General features: G+C 57.6%; 2 protein-coding genes across 2 annotated transcripts; one reads left to right on the plus strand and one right to left on the minus strand.

The window, feature by feature from the left end:
* The first annotated feature begins 396 nt into the window (after positions 1-396).
* LOC117649449 (cytochrome c oxidase copper chaperone) lies at positions 397-1,223 on the plus strand. The gene is made up of 3 exons (XM_034392264.1): positions 397-630; positions 729-827; positions 927-1,223. The coding sequence occupies exons 1-2, from the start codon at positions 491-493 to the stop codon at positions 811-813; spliced, it is 225 nt and encodes a 74-aa protein (XP_034248155.1). The 5' UTR covers positions 397-490; the 3' UTR covers positions 814-827; positions 927-1,223.
* Positions 1,224-1,300: 77 nt separating this feature from the next.
* On the minus strand, positions 1,301-4,084 carry LOC117649429 (solute carrier family 25 member 46-like). Its single transcript, XM_034392219.1, has 8 exons — positions 3,791-4,084; positions 3,323-3,426; positions 3,072-3,250; positions 2,917-2,973; positions 2,689-2,834; positions 2,463-2,599; positions 2,264-2,379; positions 1,301-2,178 (listed from the first exon to the last, which is right to left on the minus strand). The coding sequence occupies exons 1-8, from the start codon at positions 3,963-3,965 to the stop codon at positions 1,719-1,721; spliced, it is 1,374 nt and encodes a 457-aa protein (XP_034248110.1). The 5' UTR covers positions 3,966-4,084; the 3' UTR covers positions 1,301-1,718.
* Positions 4,085-19,685: the final 15,601 nt, after the last annotated feature.

Here is a 19,685-nt window from a genome sequence, read left to right on the forward strand (position 1 = left end):
ATTTGAATCTTCCGGAAACGGGCAAGGCTCATGGTGGCCACTCATCACAATGTACCAACATAACGTAAGAAAAGCTCAGTGTAACTTAATTTACCGTGTCTTTGGTAAGGGTTCATACTAACTTCAGATATTATCAACACAATTACCACGAGGAATAAAGAACGACATGAGGCAAACAACTGTGTCAACGGGTGATAGAGGGACGAGTTTCTGTTCTATGGTTGGTACTGAAGTGGGCGGAGGATTGTTTTCTTCCAGAGTCATCTTCATGTTTCCAAACATTTTCTTTTGATGGCTCGTGCATATTTCAGCGATGATAAATTGGTATCAAAGAGATTATGATAGCCTCCAAGGATAGTCCTCATTCCGCAGTGCAGGTGTCAGTTGTTAAGTTGGTACTTGTACACAACAAGCAGTCTAGCAGACGACGTCATACATTGCACCACTAGAACATTCATCACGCGGTGCGCAAATTTTAGAACTAGTCAAAATGTTGGAAAGGCTTGGCCTGTCTTCCCTATTTGGCTCTGCAACAGCTGCGACTGAACCCGAAAAACCGGCCGCAACCGAGAAACCCAAGTGCAAGGCATGTTGTGCCTGCCCTGTGACCAAAAAGGCTCGGGATGAGTGGTGAGTGGAGGTTATAGTCCTCTGTATATTATCAGAAAGTTCCATTGTTTTACTTGTCTTTTTAATGTCTTCGTTTTCTTTTCCCCTCATGGTTTCAGTGTTATCGAAAAAGGAGAATCTGAGTGCGGGGATTTAATAGAAGCACATAAAAAATGCATGAGGGATTTAGGATTCAAAATCTAGTCAAAGCACCTAAAGTACGTGTATGACTATATGGATGGTGTACTGACACCTGTTCTTAATTCCACCTTACACATTTTAATAATATTTTTATCTGTATTTTTTTTCTCTTCCAGATGAGCCTTTAATCGGCTGTATTTATTTCTGGTAGAAATTTAATGGCTGTCACTTTGCGTGTCGTGGCGATTCGGCTAAGTCTACTTAGTTTTTGTTTAAAATGTGATTGTAATTATCTTCAAAATCCTCTTTTCTAGGAAGTTTCTTTTAATTTTACATTGTTTCTGTTCATTGTGATTGGTTGTATTGACAGCTTAGTTTAAGATGCATGTTTCAGACTCTCCTTGTTTGAGATTGATATTACCAGCCCGCTATCATTTGTGAAAAAGTAATTACATGTTTTTCATCAAACCTTATTATTTTGTTGTCCTTTACCTTCCTAAAACTGAACTCAACCATGACTAGGTCTTGAGAATAATAAAAAGCAGACACCTCCAATTACTTTCTTTTATTGAATTTTAACAAACCATTTTACTGACAAAATACTTTTTGAAAAAAGTCCCAGCATATCCTGAATATCATTAGTTTGTGTAAAGCTAACTTATCAGAGTGACTTATTAGAATGACTTATTAAACCCCAGAAGTTAGAAATAAAATAAAATCATAATTGAAAGAAATGGACATCATAATTGAGAACAATCAAATTACAAGATAATAATGTGAAATCAATCACTTATCTTTTCCGTCCTTAAGTTCCGGTTTAGGACTAGAGAAATTTACACTACCTACCCTCACTCACAAAAGCATAATAGATAGGCTTAGCATAGCCAAAAGTGAGCTTGGCAATCACTTAAAGCTATTCACCTTACCTAAGAAGGAATAACAATAGAAAGCATCATTTTACAAAACACTCAACGCTGGTTGCTCCAGAAAAACTGAGGGTGGCCTCCGTCTCCAGAGGGTGTGTTGGCTGGAGGTAGTTCTGAGGGTGCGTTAGCATACCGAGGGTACTGCTGACGAGGATATGGGGGAATCTGCTGCTGACTGTAGGGGTATGACTGAGGTCTAAAAGACTCAGTAATGATCTCCTCCTGAGGAGACGGTGCCTTGGGACTACCATTGCCTCCACCGCCACCACTTAGTAGTCTACCCAGTTCAGTCAACATTACTTTTGCTAGTTTTATGACTGCTACGTGTGCGGCAAATTGTAAAACTAGGGCACCAAAGCCTTTGTAAAACCCAGGAATGCCTTCTTCTTGTAAGGTTGTCCTATAACAATCCCCAATTCCAGAGTAGCTTGTGAGGATGGGTGTTACTGCAAATCCAGAATCCAAATTATCAATGATGGTCCTTGTTCCTTGGAGGTGTAACCTGCAATAATTATAAATTGCATAAGTCCTTATGCTAAATAAAATTAAAGTTAAAACAGTGGGTATTGTTTTTTTTTTTAGCAAACCTGTGTAAAATGGTTTCCAGAGGGAAGAGCAGCACATCTGCTGTCACAAGTCCAACAAGTGATGAAGTAATTTCAATGTCCTCAGAGGTTTGATGCATTTCCCGAGGAAAAGCACCCTGAAAAATAAAAGAGCCTAGTCACTTCTGTCTACTTTTCCTAAGTGTCAAAAGGAGGCTTTCAATAAAAATAAACAACACACCTGTTTTTCTCTCAGAGCACGTCTTTGGCTATGAAGGAAACGGCTAGTAATACCTCTGGTGCATAGACACACAAGGTATTTAAGAAGACCATACATAACAGTTGGTGTGACAAGGGCCCACACTGGCAGCATTCGACCTAAAATTGAATAAAACATAGAATTAGATCTAGAAAGGACCCAAGATTGAACCCAAAACTAAATTTATAAATTTTTGAATTTGAATTACCTTTTTGAGGTGATCCCCAGCTCACTAGTCTCACAATACCTTCTCTGAATACATCAAAAATGCCAGGCTTTTCACTAGCAATATCACTTTGGACAGTTTCAACCAGACTTGCAGAGTAGAAGGGAGTGATGATAGCCAGGCTCACACTGGTCAGGACAAAAGGTACACATTAATATCTGATTGTAACATAATTTTTCCATAAGATAAGATTTTAATTTGAAAAACTACCATTTCAGTAGAATATGCTGTCCAAATGCCTTCAGAGAACTGTCTGCATTCACTTCCCTATGGTAAAAAAAACCAACAGTTAAATTGGTAAACAGTTTGAAGATACCTAAAACATAAATTTGTATAGAGAAGACTGCAGTTGGGTAATTTCATACTTTGGCCATGGAGTGAACTTAGTTATGAGGTCCTCCACAGCGAGTGTCATGCCTCGAACAAGGAGAATTGAACCTAATCCTTTGCATAATGTAGTGATTCCTTGCCGCTGGTGAAGATGAATAAGTACAGGGACCAGCGTGATGGGCACCAAGTGATAGCGGGTGGAGGCATTGTGAACCTATGAAGAAATACACAAAGATAAGATAAAATTCAAAATATTTCAGCTGGGCGTTTAGATGTTGATCCTCACCTGGCACTGTCTCCTCAATACAACAAATGGGTGGCTGAGAAGATTTTCTGTGATGAGAGTAGCAAGACCCACCCCTACACCAACATATCGTCGTACAGTAGCCTCTGCAATGAAAGGGCAGATGATGACCAAATACAAAATAGATTAAACCGACTGTATATATTTCTGGTGATTACGTAATTCAAACAGCGGATTCAATAAATCAAATTTTGTAATCCAAACACCGAAATAATGTGCAGGGTTAAAGTAATAACACAAATCATCCATCACACTCAAATCAAAATGGATTAACAATGCAGTCTTATCAGTCCAGACTAGTCCAAGTTAATGACAAGCTAACCTCGAAACTGACAAATCATTCAGAGATACAAGTCTTTTAACACGAAAATTTAAAAGACATGACATAAGAAAATTCTATGGTAAAAGTATGTCATTTGCGAATACTGGTTTGTAAAGATGTGGGCATACCTTCTTCATCATCTGGTGACCGCGGTGGCCCTCGAGGTTTGATATCCAATTCCTTTGGACGAATGCTCCTACTCGGTGTAAGACCTTCGGGAAAAGCTGGCTCCCAACCAGTTCCTGCATCATCCCGCAAATCCTTATACCTGCTATAATTGTGGTAATCGTCAATCCCTGCCATTTCGTCCGCTCATAGAAGGTTTCGTCTTTTTTGTCTCGACTAGGCAGGCAAATATAAACACCACCTTCCGTACGAAGACTGAGTGTCTTCTGCTTCTTTCTCCTGCGTATATTGCGAAAACGTTATGGGAACCACAAGCAGGTGTGGACGATGGCGACGCCTAGTGGCGGTCCTTCGAACTACACTTAGGCAATACTCCTGGTCAGCAAGCGCAAGGAGTATCGCAGCGTCAGCGTCGCCCCCGCGCCCTGTAGTGTAGAGCTGAGACCAGGAAGAGGATTCTGCTGTGCATGATTTTGTCCTGTTCATTCTGACTTACATATTTTTTTATTCTACTATGCCCAATAAAAATGTGTAAGTCAGAATGAACAGGATAAAAACATGCACAGTAGTGTGTTCAAAATAAAATTTCAAAAAATTCGTCGAATTTGCATTTTTTGCTTTTCGCGAGTAAGCTTAAATCCCGCGCCCCAGAGGACAGTGGTATCGCAGCAAAGCAGCCAGTGAGAGTGGGAGTGGAGCCTAAGATATGACAACTCTTTGGCCACCCCTCCCTCCCCCCCAGCCTTCCCCTCCCTCTGAGGTCATGTGACGTCACTTCCCGCCCCTGCTTCCCTGCTCCACGCCGGACTGCGGCGTATAGCCTATCTCGTCCAGGGCCTTGATGTATTCCATTTCCCGCTCTGTCGTCCACCATTATTACTTCCCGAGAGGGGGGAAGGGGGAAGGACACGCACGTCGTTCGGCGCACCAGGTTGACGATCACGATGACGACGGCAGCAGCGCGCAGGCACCGCCACGCTGCGCCACGCTGCGCCACGCGCCGAGGCGTCGTCCCGGCACACCCGTTGGAATGAAATTTTAACGCGAAGGGGGGGGGAGGAGGCTGGAGTCATGATGCCGTTGCTCGCATCGCTAGACCTGGGGCAGTGGGGCTAAGCCCGGGTAACGCCTGCGGGACCGCGAGGTAGGCAACCCAACTCGCGTCGGCTAGCCGGAGCGCCTGCGAAGCGGAGCGTCGGCCATGCGCTCGGCGGCAGCGTTGGGCGGGCTGGCCCAGCCTCGCTCTGGCAGGCGCTAGCCGCGTGCCGCGTCGCAGTCCCAGCGCCATGCCTGGGGCGTCGACGCCGTCCTCCTCGCCCTGCAGTCCGACACGGACTCGGCGCCCGCGGCTGCAGGTAACCTCGTTAGGCGCCCTGCCACCTTGGTGCCGCTGCCGGTCCGGCGGTCCGACGGTCCGACACTTTGGCTCGCCCGGCGGTGCCCGGCGGCGAGGGTCCGAGCAACGCCGCCTCGACAAGGTGATCTGACCCGGCGCCTCCGACAGCAGACTGATTCCGAGAGGCGTTTTCGTCGCTCTGTCTCTCTCGGACCATAACGGGACGCCCCATGAGTGCGAGAGAGACAGAGCGACGACAACAAACTTTCGGAATCAGTCTCCTGGCCTGCGCCTCCGGGCCTGCGGCGTCTGCGCCACTGCAGCGTCTCCGGCAGGGCCGTCTCCGGCAGGGCCGGGACCGCCAGGACCGCCAGGACTCCGGAAGGCGGCCGATCGCGGATATTAGCATTTGCTCCGTCGGCTCCACTCCTGCCACTCCGAGCCCCACTCGTGTACACTGGGGTGAAGAACACCCCGCAGCCTGAAGAGAGATTCCGAGGGTCGTTTTCGTTGCTCTGTCTCTCTCGCACTCGTGACGCGTTCCGTGTAGGAGCGGCGGAGACAGAGCGCCAAAAATGAGTCTCGGAATGGAGCGCACACGACGGCCGTGTTTGAAGAGAGGCCCTCCGGAGTAATTCCGCCGCGAGTGAGTAAGCGGCGTCGTTATCGCTCAACCAAAAGCAAACAAGGAGCCGAGACCTCCGCGGCAACGGGGCGACGTGGCACGCAAGTTCACCCCTCGGTGATGCGAATGCGAGAACCCGGTAAACCCGAGAGGGTTGGTGAATCAGTTGAGCTACCTCTCAGTTGACCTATCCATATTTCTTTAGACATATCGGTCTCGCCCACCAAGCGGTTCCCAGCAGCGATTTTGTCTCTCTGTCCCTCTCGCACTCATACTGCGTTCCGTGTCGGTGCGAGAGAGAAAGAGCGACGGTGCGCTGTTCTGATTGGGCGGGCTGGACCGGGGCAGCAACAAAGATTTTCCGCACGAGCGCGGAAAACTTTTGCAGTCACCGAAGGGAAAGCAGGCAAAGTGCGGCACCGCCACTCGCCACGCAGCACGTAATCAAAGTGCTCTCATAACTTAATCTGCAAACTCACGCCGTTCTGCGCTCTTTCCCCATCGCATCGGCCGGAGCGGACCAAAGCGGAGCCCGCGAGGGGCCCGCCCATAGGGCCCGCCCATAGGGCCCGCCCATAGGGCCCGCCCATAGGGCCCGCCCATAGGGCCCGCCAGCCCGCCGTCCTGCTTCGGTTCGCAGTTTCACTTGCCGCCAACTTTTGAATGGCGATGGCGGCACGCGGCACGGCACCTGCCAAGCGATTCAGCGGTTCGTCGCTCTGTCTCTCTCGCGCTCAGAGCCACGAGCGACCACGAGAGCGGCAGAGGCAGTGCGACGGGACGACTCTTCCGCTTCGCTCGGCTGTTCCCGGCTCGGCGGCGTTCACCTGCAGCCGCACGCCGCCACGCCACCACGCAGTCCCAGGCTCATTTATTCAGACCCTGTGAGCTAATGGTGGACACGCCGGGGACGGACGGACGCTACCGCCCCGGGGTGCCGCTGGGCCAGGCCGGGACAGGCCGCCGTGCACAAGACGCGGGGGGTCGTGACCGTCGTGGCCGCCGTGACGGCACTCTGTGAGCGCTTAAGCGCGCACCCCGCTCTCGCGTCGCCTCTCTGTTTGACTTCCGCTTAAAGACGTTTGTTTTCCACCACCGCAGTTGCCTCCTTCTCTTTCCGAGGCCGTCGGCGTGGAGGGCGCAGTCATGGAGGGCCTTAATTATGAAAAATAAACATGCTCAGCAATTAATGGATGACCCTCGCCCCGCCCCGGGCCCGGCAAGGCCCGGCAGGAGCGCTGTGGCGGCAACGCATTTATCCCCCCCTTCCCCCTTCCTCTGACACCTGGGGGCGGCCCGCCGGGCAGAGGGGGAAGGGGGGCGGGGCGGCTGGACAGCGCTGGACTCGCAGAGGGGGAGGGAAAAAGGCAGAGGAAAGGTAAGCCGTGGCATCACTGGGAAGACAAGAACTCAGACCGCCTCTGTGTGTGTGTGTGTGTGTGTGTGTGTGTGTGTCCTCCCTCGCAGCCGGTCCCCGGCGGTGGGTGCCGAAATGAGTGGCGACCTGGTCGACCCACGCGCTGCCTGGTCATTGGTGGTCCGAGCACGATTCTGAAAGAAAGGGTCCTCTCGACGAACTTCGCCACGCCCCGCCCCGCCACGCCACGCCACGCCACGCCACGCCACGCCCCGCCACGCCACGCCACGCCACGCCACGCCCCGCCACGCCACGCCACGCCACGCCACGCCACGCCAGGCCACGTCAGGCCACGCCACGCCCCGCCAGGCCAGGCTCCGTCATGCCCCCGCCCACGGCCTATTGCTCCTTAGTGCCGACATGATGATTTCCCCAGACAGCGTGAGAGGGTCGCTGGAGATCGCGTGGCGGGGCGGGGCGGGGCGATGCCCTCAACGGCCTGCCCGGCCGTTACGGAGCAGGCAACCCGCGACACGGACAACAGGGGCAGCAGCAGCACCAGGTGCCTCAGGAGCACTTTCTCGTCTCGTTCCGTTTTATTTGGCCGGTCTCCCTGCCGGGCCGAGGGCCAAGCGCCAAGGTGTGCGTCCGAGGCGCGCGCGTTGTCGTCGGGGAGCTCTTCTCTGGGGGCCCCGGGGGCGGCTCCGGCCGGGGGAGTGCCAAGATTTATGACACCAGCAGCAAATCATACATCTCGATCTCGATCGAGTGCGCGCCTCTTGGCTTGCCTCGGCCTGCCTCCTGGAGGCCATGCCCCCGCACCTCGGGCCAAAACCGCCACGACCGCCAGCGCCACACCGCCGGCTGACTGATCGGCCCGAACGGAACACTGTTAAAAAAATTTGCTGAAAATTCAGACCATTTTGACTGAAGTAAATATGCAGAACATCCTACTGAAAATTCAGACTAAATCCTGGTCTGAAATTTTCAGACTTACATAAGTCTGAACCTTTGGCAAGTGTGTGTGAAAATTCAGACAATTTTCTCCCTATTGATGTTGGCCCTGAAAGTGGCAGCAGGCTGTCCGATAACTCGGCTGAAATTGGTTTGGTCCAACCCGAGGAGAGACGAAAGCAAGGAGACCGTCGAGGTAAAAACTTGGCCAGGAAATGTCCTCAAACGTGGCACTCTTCCCTCCACTCACGGAGCCCGCCGACGCACCCAAGGGACGACGGTACGGAGCCACCCGCGAGAGGTAACTTCAATGTCAATGTTAAACTCACGCGTTTGCTACAGCTAATTTGCTCGCCAGCGGTTTCGTCATAGCCCATAGAGTAATAGCTATTTGGGTTCCCCAGATTAAAGTGAAGGGTAAAAATCGTTTTGGCGGCGGCGGGCCCCTTTACCGGCCTGCCCGGCCTTACGGAGAGACAATGCTTTCGTTTGTTTAAGCCAAAGCGGAGCGCAAACCTGATGTCAGACTGATTGTGAGTTCCTACTGTTTGGTTTGACGGTTTCCATTTTCGTTGGTAACATGTTGCGACAGGGGTCGAATCCGTATGGGGACTCTTCTCTGGAAAGTCTGACGCGGGTTCTCTGACTTGGGAAAGGTACAAATTTAAGACACTTCAAAGTCATAACCGATCTTTCGAGAGCGTCCAAGACTTGCCTAGAACTCTTCCTGTGCAATAAAGTCTGATTCAGGCCCAAAGACCGCCAAGTCTGACAAAATTAGTCTGAATTTTCAGAATTTTTTTAACGGAAGGAATCTAAAACTCGGAGCGCAACATCGCCTGCCTCGCCGCTCGCTTCCGGTACGCCCCGCCCCGCCCGGCCGCAAACCGCCGCACCCCGCCTTGCGCTGCGCCGCGCCGCGCTGTCTTGCGGTGATCCCCCTCCACCTCCACCATCTTCGCCGCCATCCTCGCCCCCACCTGGAGCAATCCAATCCACCCGGGCCGTCCGGGGCCGTCCGGGGCCGCGCGGGACCGTCGATACAGCCGCGGGCCAGGGTCCACGCAGCACGCCGTCCAAGCCGAGGTCCGGATAACAGGGTTGTAAAGGTCGGCCGAGAGTGTCCGAGACACTACACTGGGCGGCGCTAGGGTCTGGAAGGAGCGGGCGGGGCGAGGCGGCCTGCTTTCGCGGAGGCCGGTCGGGCCGAGGGGGGCGAAGGGTGCTTCAATTAGGGTCGGACCGCCAGGACCGCCAGGACCGCCAGGACCGCCAGGACCACCCTGCTTCCAAATTCGAAAGCCAACGTAATGAGAGCAGGTTCGAATCCGCCTAGTTTTCGCGGTTTTTCGCCTTCCTCCCCTCTCGTCCCGTGGCCTCGACCTTTTTTTCATCAGGAAAGCAGGAAAGGGCAAGCTCTTTGATCTCGATGACGCCGAGGCGACTAAAGCGAGCTGTTCACAATGATTCGACATTTTTTTCTTTCAGGGAAAATAATAAATGAAAATTGGTGCCGTCAGAGGGCGGCGCCATGGCGGTGCTGCCGGCCTGCGCCGAGCCGCGGCCTCGGCCAAAGCGATTACCGTTTGCGAAGCACCGCCCTGTTGTTTTTACTCCTCAAATAAATCATCTTTAACGGATCTTCAACGCCGCTATTCCCCTCGACATGAAAGCCAAATGAGATATTTTCCCGGGGAAAATATTTCCCCCGCGAATGAGTGAAATGAGTACAACGAGACGGATGGGGCCGTAATGGGACTCGAAGGCCGAAGGGAAACGACTTGCAGTGGAGCGACGCGGACTAATGGGGCGGGAAGCCATCGCCGGTCGGCGGCGCCGTGGGTTGTGGGTTACACCGCGGTTACACGATGAGGCTTCTAATTGGCTCCGCGCCCGGTGGCTCGGGTTCGACTCCAGGCGGCGTCACAGCCCTCAGCCTATCTGGTTAAAAAAAGTCCCCTTTTTTCTTGAGCAGAGGTCTCTTTGACTTCGGCTGTTCCTTCCCGCGCTGCCACGCGTGCCTCGTTAGCATTTCCCCGGCCGAGAGCGTTTTCCCACGGCAGCCAAGAGCATTTCCACCGGCTAAGGGGCGCGGTGCCTGTGTTTGCTTCCGCCGGCGGCTGCGCTCCGCCCCGCCCCGCCTCGCCACGCCCGCCAGGGATATCATGTTGCACTGCTCCGCCGCAGCTTCTTCAAGGGGGTGCTCCACGTTGTCGTCCGCCTTGGTGTGGCCCTACCCGGCCCGGCCCGGCGCCCTCGAACAAAACCAGCAGGCAGCACAACAGGCGGGTCGAGGGGGGTCTGCTCCCCTGATGTTGGCTGAGCACACAGGGTAGCTGGCTGCCGCCCCACCCTCCCCACCCCGCCCGCCACAAAGGAAAGCCGCATAGGATTCAAACCCGGGTCCGAGGCAAAAGCAGCGCAAAAAAGACTACAAGCCAGCGGCGGCGCGGCGCAGCGGGTGTGCTGCCTGCCCAGCCAGCCCCGCCAGCCCCGGGCAGAGGCAGGCAGAGGCAGGCAGCCGCAGCACCAGCGCTGGGTGTGTTGCTGTACATTTCGTCTTTGAAAAGTGGCGGCGCTGCCCGCCTCGCCCGCCTCGCCCGGCGGGACCAGCGACAAAAGGGCTGCCGGTAATATCGTGAAATGAGGGGCGGGGCAGCGGGCCGCCCTGGCCGTGGGCCTGGCCGAGGGCCTGGCCGTGCACGGGCAGGGGGGCCTTGACGTGCTGGTGCTGCTGCTGCCGCATCACGCCGCCGTCGACGTGAAACGGGCCGGCAAACAGGCCGGAAATCAATTATTCAGCGCGTCTTTCCTGCGGGACGCCCACCGGGCGGGGCGGGGCGGGGCGAGCCACACCTAGCCGAAGGCCAAAAGGGAACCAGAGAGCATAAAACTAAGGCAGAGGGTTCCTCGACGTGCTGGGCCATGCCCGGCCATGCCCGGCCCTGCTTTCCCTCCAGCGGGGCGTTATTTGTTATTTTGCAGGTGCAGCCGGAGAGGGACAGAAAAGAACGGGGCGTCGCTGCACAGAGCTGAATCCGAGAGGGGGCGCCTCGCCTCGCCTCAGGCGCCTCTCTGGCCGCGGGGCGCGGGGCGCGGGGCGCGGGGCGCAAAGCGGTGTAAGTGGAAGTGATTCTGATTCAGCAGCGCCTGAATCACGGCCGGAAGGCTGGATGCCGGAACACGGGGCTCGTCTCGCCTCGGCCACTTTGTGCGATGCAGGCGCCACCCTCCGCCGCCGTGCACGCCGTGCGCGCCGTGCACTGCGCAGCTCACTCACTCGAACCCTCGAACCGGCGCCGCGACACAGTGCTGTCGGCGCTCCGTCTCGCTCGCACCCTCGGGGACCTGGCGGCGTCCCGCGGCGTCCCGTAGGGGCGCGAGAGAGACGGCGGGGGTGAAGCTGCTGGCAGGGATGCTGCTGGCTGGCGGCAGCGATCGCCCTGCCGGCTGCGCCTACGCTGCTAGCGCTGCCAGCTCAAACGGCTTTGAAACTTTGATGACGCAGGCAGCGCGAGCACAGGCCAATGAAAGTTGGAGCACATGCGCCTGTTACGCCACGGCACCTCCCGCGGGCAGAGGGCAACCCTTGCTGTGATGCCTCAACGGCCTGAACCCCAAGCCCCCGCCTCGCTCCATCCCCCGCGATCCCTGTAAAGCGCTGAAAAGCCAGTCCGACCCTCTGTCGGAAGTCGAGCGGGTTAACCCTGCAGGGTGCTGAGTCTGCGGAGACTTTTGTTGTTGTGCGTCTGGGATGATAAGTTAGTGCTCCCGGGTAGCTTTGTGCTGCTGATCAGGTTAGGCAGGGTTTGCCTGTGGTCAGTGGCAGGCGAGGCGGGTCGGCGGGTCCCATTCTCGTCTTCTGCTTGGTCAGAATCTTCATGATAAGGAGAATCTTCAGTGGAGAATATTCGCTATTGTGGATAATTTTCACCAAAAGCCTTTGAGAGTGTTGGTAAGAGTGGACGGCAAGCCTCTGCCGCCACTGCCGGCCACTGTGCTGCAGCCTGCAGCCTCCGCCCAAGCCGTGCATCTGCGCGGCGTGCGGCGTGGGGGCGCTCGCCGCGTGGCTGGCGTGGTGGCGGCGTGGCGGCCCGCCAGTCCAGCGCCGAGCGTCGGGGGGTGCGCACGTGCCTCGCCTCGCCTCCCAGCCTCGCCGCCAAGAGCACGGGCTATGTGACTCGCGGCCCTCGCGGCGGTGGCGCCCCCCGCAGGCGGACCACGAGAACGAGGCCGAGCTCGCGCTGTTTGTTGACGCCGCCAGCGCGACCGCCAGACCGCCAGGCGAGCCGCCAGGACACCAGCCCCGCGGCCATGCGCGCCGTGGCCGCGCCGGCCAGCACCACGCCGTCGGCGACCCCGCACCGCGCCTGAAGGAGGACAAGGGTAAGCCGGATAGCCAATGTACTCTCCTCTCCACACGTGTACCTGTTGCTCGCAGCGGCCAAGCCAGCGGCCAAGCCAGGCCGAGCGCGTCTGGCTTATGCTGTCGTCCTTGCTCGAAAGGTCTTAGGTTCGATCCCCCGCCGCCCTTGTTTGGCGTTCGTGTCCGTCATGGCCGGCTTACATATTGCGTCCCTTCCGCCGGCTGAAACTGCCGAGGCGGTTGGATGAAGCGGCAGCAGCACCCCGGCGGTATCCTCAGCGTGCCTTTTGGACGTCTCTGCCGAAAGCCCTTGCTGCTGGCCTGCTGGCCTGGCGATGCCAGAGACTTGACGTCGAGTGATACTTGCCCCATGTTTCGCCAAGCACCCTGCCCTGGCCGCCCTGGCACTCCGCTGGAACTGCAGACACATGCGGAGAGTCGCTTCCTTCGCTCTGTCTCTCTCGCACCCCCACGGGACGCCCCATGAGTGTGAGAGAGACTGAAGGAATCAGTCTGCTGCAGTCGACAGCAGTCTCCACGCGCCATCAGCTAACGAGCCTTTTCCCCCACTCGACAATAAAACGCCTCGCCCCTCGCCGCGGGACCGAGAGACCGCGCATTCGCCAGTCGCGCCATTTTTCTCACTTTGCCGTCTTGGAAGGCGCGCACTGCGCACGCACAGGTGGCGAGCAGAGGCGAAAAAAAGAGGGAGAGAGAAGTCTTCATTTTGGCTCTTTCGCTTCGCAACGACGGCATGCAAAGAAATGGGGACGGCAACAGCATGGCGCCGCGTCGAGCCAAAAGTGCGGCCCCGCCCCGCCCCGCCCCGCCCCGCCCCGCCCCGCCGCGTTTGTTCAACAGCCGCGAGCGCGGGCAGGCGTCGTCCCGGAGTCCCGGAGTCCCGGAGGCATGCCTACGGCGCGCCGCGCGGAGCAAAGAGAGGAAGAGAGGCGGAGAGGCCCGGGAAACGTCGCGCAGGTAAAGAGCCCTCAGTCCACGCACCGGAATGCTATGGAATGGCGCAGTGCTTCATTCGCTCTGTCCCTCTCGCACTCTCGGGGCGTTGAGAGAGACAGAGAGACAGAGCGCTGCAGGCTGAGTAGGATGCGGCGCTGGAAAACGGAGCCACTCTTGTCGCTTTACTTACCCAATTTTTTCATTCTCTTTTCATTTATTTCGGAGGGAGGCCACACTCAGCAGATTCATCGCGGAGTCGCATCATCCCCCTTCCCCCCGCCACCGCGTTGCCCCGCGTTGCCCCGTTTGCGAGGTCGGCGCGCACTCTCGGCCTGGGATTCGATGACGGGCCTCGGCCAGTCTATTCCGGGTCGATCTCCTTCTCGATAATGACTGGGGGGATGGCTCTACATAATGCAGCGGGTGCTCCTGGCTCTAGGAAGACAGCCTCCCCCTCCCACACCTCCCCCTCCCCTTCTCGACGCCCCCGCCGTGTTGTTCGGAGGCAGCGAGACTGTGCGTGGTCGGGCTAATTCTCTCTTCCTGGCGTGCCTTATCGGTGAAGCTCTCGGTGCGGGGCGGGGCCTCATGGCGGGGCCTCATGGCGGGGCCTCATGGCGGGGCCTCATGGCGGGGCCTCATGGCGGGGCCTCATGGCGGGGCCTCATGGCGGGGCCTCATGCGGGGCCTCATGGCGCCGGGCCTCATGGCGGGGCCTCATGGCGGGGCCTCATGGCGGGGCCTCATGGCGGGGCCTCATGGCGGGGCCTCATGGCGGGGCCTCATGGCGGGGCCTCATGGCGGGGCCTCATGGCGGGGCCTCATGGCGGGGCCTCATGGCGGGGCCTCATGGCGGGGCCTCATGGCGGGGCCAAGCCCCCCTCCTCCCCCTGCGTGTGCCACCACCAGTTGCAAAAGAATCCGACACTCGGGCTGAGTTTTTGGGCCCAGTGTCCGTTCGATGTTCAAGGTACAATCATCGGCTCGCTTTCCATAACCCTCTGGAGTGAAGGTCAGGCTTCGGGACCGATAAACCCAGCCGGAGAGAGTCAGATTCTTTTGCAGTGGTGGTACTGCCCGGTTACTTCTCTGCTGACTTCCAGCGAACAAGGGAGAAGCCCGTCCCTCCAAGTCGCGGCAATTATTTAAAACTTGTCGCTGCTTCGGGCCTTGCTTCTTTAATTTCCTTTCGCGCGCTCGCTTCGTGCTTTTGTTTTTGTGTTTTTGTTATTAGCAAAGTTTGAGTCGCGGGGCGCGGCGCCGAATTAATGATCGCCAGTACGTCCCCGAGAGGTAAAGGGTTCAGGCCTCGGGCCCAGCCTGGCGGGGCGTCTTCGCCGCAGCGCCACGCGGCACGGAACCCACGGAACCGCTACCGCCAGCGAGGCCTGCCCGGGGCACTCCAAGACGAGCTCCGAAAACCGCGCTGCGTCGTTTCTGGCCGTGAGATACGAGCCGCGCTGCGTTGCCCGGGCTGGGCCCCGCCTGGGCGTGACCGAACGACGTCACCACAAACGCCACAAACAGGCAGGCAGGCAGGCAGGCAGGCAGGCAGGCTGCCAACCAGGTAGCCAGGCGCCCGGCAGTTAGTCCGGCCTGCAGAGCACACGTGTCGTGGTGTTGCCTACCCTGCCATTCGCAGGCGCTTCAAGTCAAGGCCTTCTCCGCCGTAGGCGCACGGCCGCACTGCCGCTGTCTCCCTCCCACCCCTACGGACCACCCCATGAGTGCGACAAGAGCGACGAAACGGCGCTTTCGGAATCAGTCGCTGCTGCCGATGTAATATGTGGCTTGGCTATTTGCGAGGTAATTTACGGGGAGCAATTTCAAACGCTCGCTCACACACACACGCTCTTTCGCTTTGTCCGTTCGTCTGTCTGTCTCCGTCGCACATTCGCGCGTCGCGTCAAACGAAGATGAATGGTGACCTGGCGTGGCCCGGCCGTGCCTTGGGCCGTGCGGCCGTGCCGGCCCATCGGGCGATGAGCTGAGCGAGCCGAGCGCCGATGCGATCGGGACCATCGGGACCATCGGGACGCAGCGTCCCAGCCCGACGCACGGCCTGCCAGGCCACCCATTCCTCACACGTCGTTAACCCAAGCCGCTTCTTCTGTCCCACGCGACCCCTCCCCCTCTCTCTGCCGCACTCCCTCCCCCCTCTCCCCTCCCCCGCCGGGTTGTCGGTTGAATAGCGCCCTGACTAGCACGGGCTGTACGTGTTGTGTCAATGCCGCCCCCCTCCACGCCCGCCATATCCATTTGCCATTGTCCGGCGCGGTGTTGTGCCAAACAAGCGACGAGTTCGCCGGGATCAATATCGGTTCGTTTAAAGGAGGCGGCCGCCGGGTCGCGCGTGCGTCGTGGCCTTCGAGGCCTTCTTGGCCTCCTTGGCGGCCACGTCAAGCCAGCCGTCTGGAAGGTTTGCCCCTGCAGGTACGACGTACTTCGGCGCGCAAAAGTGACTCGGCCAAATTGCGACATTGTTTATTTAACGATCCAATACGTTGGGGGCACCGAGCAACCGTAACGAAAACGGGCCTCGTGCGTTGGCGGGACTCGAACCTCGGCCAGTAACTTCGGGAATGGACGGCATCGGACGGCATCGGAGGGCTTGAGGACGGAGGACGGCGATGTGGTCCCACGTGAGGGAGAGAGAGGGCATACCCGAGGTGGCGTCTGCGAGAAAAGCGTCGGTGATGTCGCGCCCTCTCCCACCCTGCCCCACCCTGCCGTCCCCGGCGTGTACGTGACGCGGATGTCAAAGCGTGTGTGTCATCACGCGCGTGACGAAACAAGCGGCTCGATCAAGCGGCGGGGGAGCAGGAGCAGGAGGAACAGGAGGACGCCCTCATCTAAGGCCCCGCCCCGCCCCGCCGGCGATGTTGTCCGGGCCGTTCCAAAACACTACTTTCCTCCGCGCGGTCCTCAGGGGCCCGCTCCTTCCAGGCGGGGACCCCTGCCGCCCCCCCCCCTAAAGGCCGTGGGCCCCAACTTGAAGAAATGAAATTAGCCAGCAGTGCGCTGCTCGGGCTGGCTGGCTGGGCGGACCGGGGAAGGACCTCCTTGCGGTGCGCGGGGGAGGCAGAGGGGGCAGGAGGGGGCGGGGGGGGGGGGGGGGGGGAGACGGCCCGCCCGGCAGCAGCGCAGCGTCCGGGTCAACATGTAGGGCACGGCCTGGCTGGGGCAGACTTGGCCCGGCAGCTGTTGAGCATTTGCGTCTCGTGAGGACGAGGGCGGCGACTGGCCTGCCTCCACCAGGGCAATCAGCGCCGCCATCCTGCAGCAGGTGAAGCAGGAGGTCATCACGGTCTGCATTCATGCCGGCACGATCCGGCCTTTCAATGAATGCCGCTCCGCACCCTCCGTCGCGACTTTGGGCCTGCAAGCCCGTTTGCAAACAGCGCCGCTATTCCTTCCCTCTCGCACTCGTGCGACGTCCCAAGTCCCAGCACAGATGCGAGAGAGACAGAGACAAGATACGCCGTTCGGCAGACGGTCTGACTCGGCCTGCTGGCATCCCCGGGGTCGCCGCCCGCGGCTCGGAGGGCGGTGGAGGGGGAAAGGGGGGGGGGCACTCGACGAAGGGCGAAGGGCAGTCCGTCCGCATCAAGGGCGTCCGGCGCGTCCGGCAGGCCGGCGGCAACAGACCGACTCCGAAGTCGCTTTGTCTCTCTCTGTCCGTCACCCCTACCGCCCCTACCGGCCGCCGCGAGTGCGACAAAGACAGACGAAGCGACTCCTGCAGCCGGGGCGGCATGAAGGCATGAAGGCCGGGGAGTAATCGCGGGCCGGCCGTAAAAAGATATTACCATCATCGCGGAAAGAAGACCAGCAGCAGCGCTGCTGCGCGGCGTAGAGAGAGACCGACGGCGGACGGCCGGGACGCGGCTGGGGAATGTTCCGGCCGGTTCCGGCGTGCGAGGGAGACAGACGCACTTCAATTACGCGTGTCTGGGACTGTCTGGGGCTGTCTGGGGCTCAAACGCGTCAGAGCGGAACGGAATAAAGTGGAGACGCATCGCCGCACTCGTAGTGAATAGTTGGTCGCGGCGGTCTGCGTCCGAACCCCTCTCTCGCACCCCTGCGCGCCGCCGGGCCGGCACCAAGGCCGGCACGTGAGTGCGAGTGAGACAGAGTGAGTAGACGAAAGCGCCTCTAATCCCCGGCCAGCCCAACCTCGGCCACCGCGTCGCCGTTGTGAGGCTCTCTCGCTGTTTTCGCCGGCGGGGGAAGAGATTCGTGCTTGGCGTTGCGTTGCTTGCGGTTGCTTGGCGTTGCGTGCTGCGTTGTTTCCGGTGGCCGATGTTTTCGGCGAGCGCCGAGCCCACGAGCGTGTTCCACTCGCTATCGGTTTGCACTGCGGGTTCTATCGTCACATCTAACGTCGCCCTCGTGCGCCCCGTCCGCCCCCGCCAGCCGGCCGCGGGTAGCGTAACGTGGCGGGGCACGTTTCCAGTGGCCGGCAGCGTAGTCAGTCACACACACACACACACACACACACACACACACACACACACACACACACAAACAGTCACACGCGTTGACGGAAGAACAACATTCAATTTTCCCCGCAGTCAGGTAAACACACAGAGCTCTCCGCGTCGTCATCATTGCTGGCGGAAAAAAGTGTGTCGTCGCGAACGGCGGCCAAAAGCGCTGTGGGAATGGCGGCAGCGAAGGATCCGTCTGTTCCCTCTCTTTCTCTCTCTGTGCGTGTGGGGAGAGAGACGGAGAGAGCAGCAGGGGCTGCGCGAGGTGCGCCGCATGAGGCTTCATGGCCAAACACAATTCCTGCCCCAATTTAATGGTTCGCCTCGTCTAGATATGCTGGAACGTGCTGTGTCCTACCCTCTTATGCCGAGTGTCTGTTTACTTGTGTGTGTGGTTGCGTGTGAGTGTGTGTAAGGGGGAAAGCCCCCCCCCCCTTACAGTGAGAGGGGGAGTGAGAGGCCTTCGCCCCACACCGGTTCCGGTAAGCCGCGGCCTCGAGGAGTGTGATTCACGGTATGAGATGAAGACTATGGCGGGGCAGAAACGGAACACGTTATATGTTACACGTCGCAGACGCTTTGCTGTCCAAATTGACACACACACACACACGCACACACACACACACACACACACACACACACACACATTACACCGCACACGTTCTCATATTACACACATACACGCCCTCTCGATGTCTCTCTCTCACACACTCCTGCCGACTCCTGCCTACGACTGACTCAACTTTTCTTTGTAGCAGTTGTTGGTTTAATGTGTTGTTTTTACTGATGGTGTGGGAAATGGCAGCTGGGTCGAAACGAACCAAAAACAGCAAAGGTTGCAGCCTCCCCCTTTTTTTCTCTCCTTTCCCGCTAACTCTAACTTTCGGCCCCGCGGTTCGTGGAAATGGAAACGTGTACTACGCCTCTGCCTCGCGCTTCAGCCGACCGAGAGTCGGTTTCGCCGCTCTGTCTCTCTCGCACCCATAGGGAACGCCCCATGAGTGCGAGAGAGACAGACCTTATCGCCACTGCCGGAACGTTTCGTTCCGTTCCACGTTGGTGGCCTGACGGGCCTGACGGGCCTGACACGCGTGGAAGCCTGAAGCACGCGCTATACGCCTGTCGCCTGTCTATCGCCTCAAAGGGGAACAAATCCTAAAAGGCGCGCCATGTTTTCGCTGTTGATAGGAGGCACGCAGTGGCGCCATAGTCGAGGGTGACAGAACAATTGCGGACTTCTAGCTGGGGGTTTGTCGCCGAAAAGCAAAAGAAGCCGCTACCTTCAGGAGATCGAAGTCGCGTTTTGAACATCTTTGCGAGTGCTTTCAAACTGGTTGGTCAAGCCTCTGCCGATAAGAGGCTGAAAGAGTGGAGATTGAGATGGCACGCATAGGCCGCCCGAATCTGCCCCAGGTTACCGAGGCGATACTGCCACACATCCCAGATTTCGAGCGGGGCTGCTCATTAGACCTACCTCACAGTTGACGTACCAATATATTTATTAATAAAAATATAAATATAAATATTTGAATAAAAATATGGGACTATAAATAATAGTGTTATAAATATTAACAAAAAAGGTTGACCTACCCCACAGTTGACCTACCCTATATTTTTATTATAAATTTTTTTGAAGTATCGTCTACTGTCACTGGGACACCGTCACGCTTCACCTGCCGCGACGTCATCGCGCTTCCCCTGCCGCGACACTGTCGTGCTTCCCCTGCCGCGACACTGTCGCGCTTCCCCTGCCGCGAGGCCGTCGCGCTTCCCCTGCCGCGAGGCCGTCGCGCTTCCCCCGCCGCGACACTG

Source organism: Thrips palmi, unplaced genomic scaffold, assembly GCF_012932325.1.
Source record: "Thrips palmi isolate BJ-2018 unplaced genomic scaffold, TpBJ-2018v1 HiC_scaffold_10, whole genome shotgun sequence".
Lineage (NCBI taxonomy): Eukaryota > Metazoa > Arthropoda > Insecta > Thysanoptera > Thripidae > Thrips > Thrips palmi.

Coding starts and splice junctions, on each gene's coding strand:
- LOC117649429 (XM_034392219.1), bottom strand. CDS start 3,965: ATGGCAGGGATTGACGATTACCACAATTATAGCAGGTATAAGGATTTG. Junction 3,427..3,790: donor GTCACCAGATGATGAAGAAG/GTATGCCCACAT, acceptor CTTTCATTGCAG/AGGCTACTGTACGACGATAT. Junction 2,835..2,916: donor CAGCATATTCTACTGAAATG/GTAGTTTTTCAA, acceptor TGTCCTGACCAG/TGTGAGCCTGGCTATCATCA.
- LOC117649449 (XM_034392264.1), top strand. CDS start 491: ATGTTGGAAAGGCTTGGCCTGTCTTCCCTATTTGGCTCTGCAACAGCT. Junction 631..728: donor AAAAAGGCTCGGGATGAGTG/GTGAGTGGAGGT, acceptor TCATGGTTTCAG/TGTTATCGAAAAAGGAGAAT.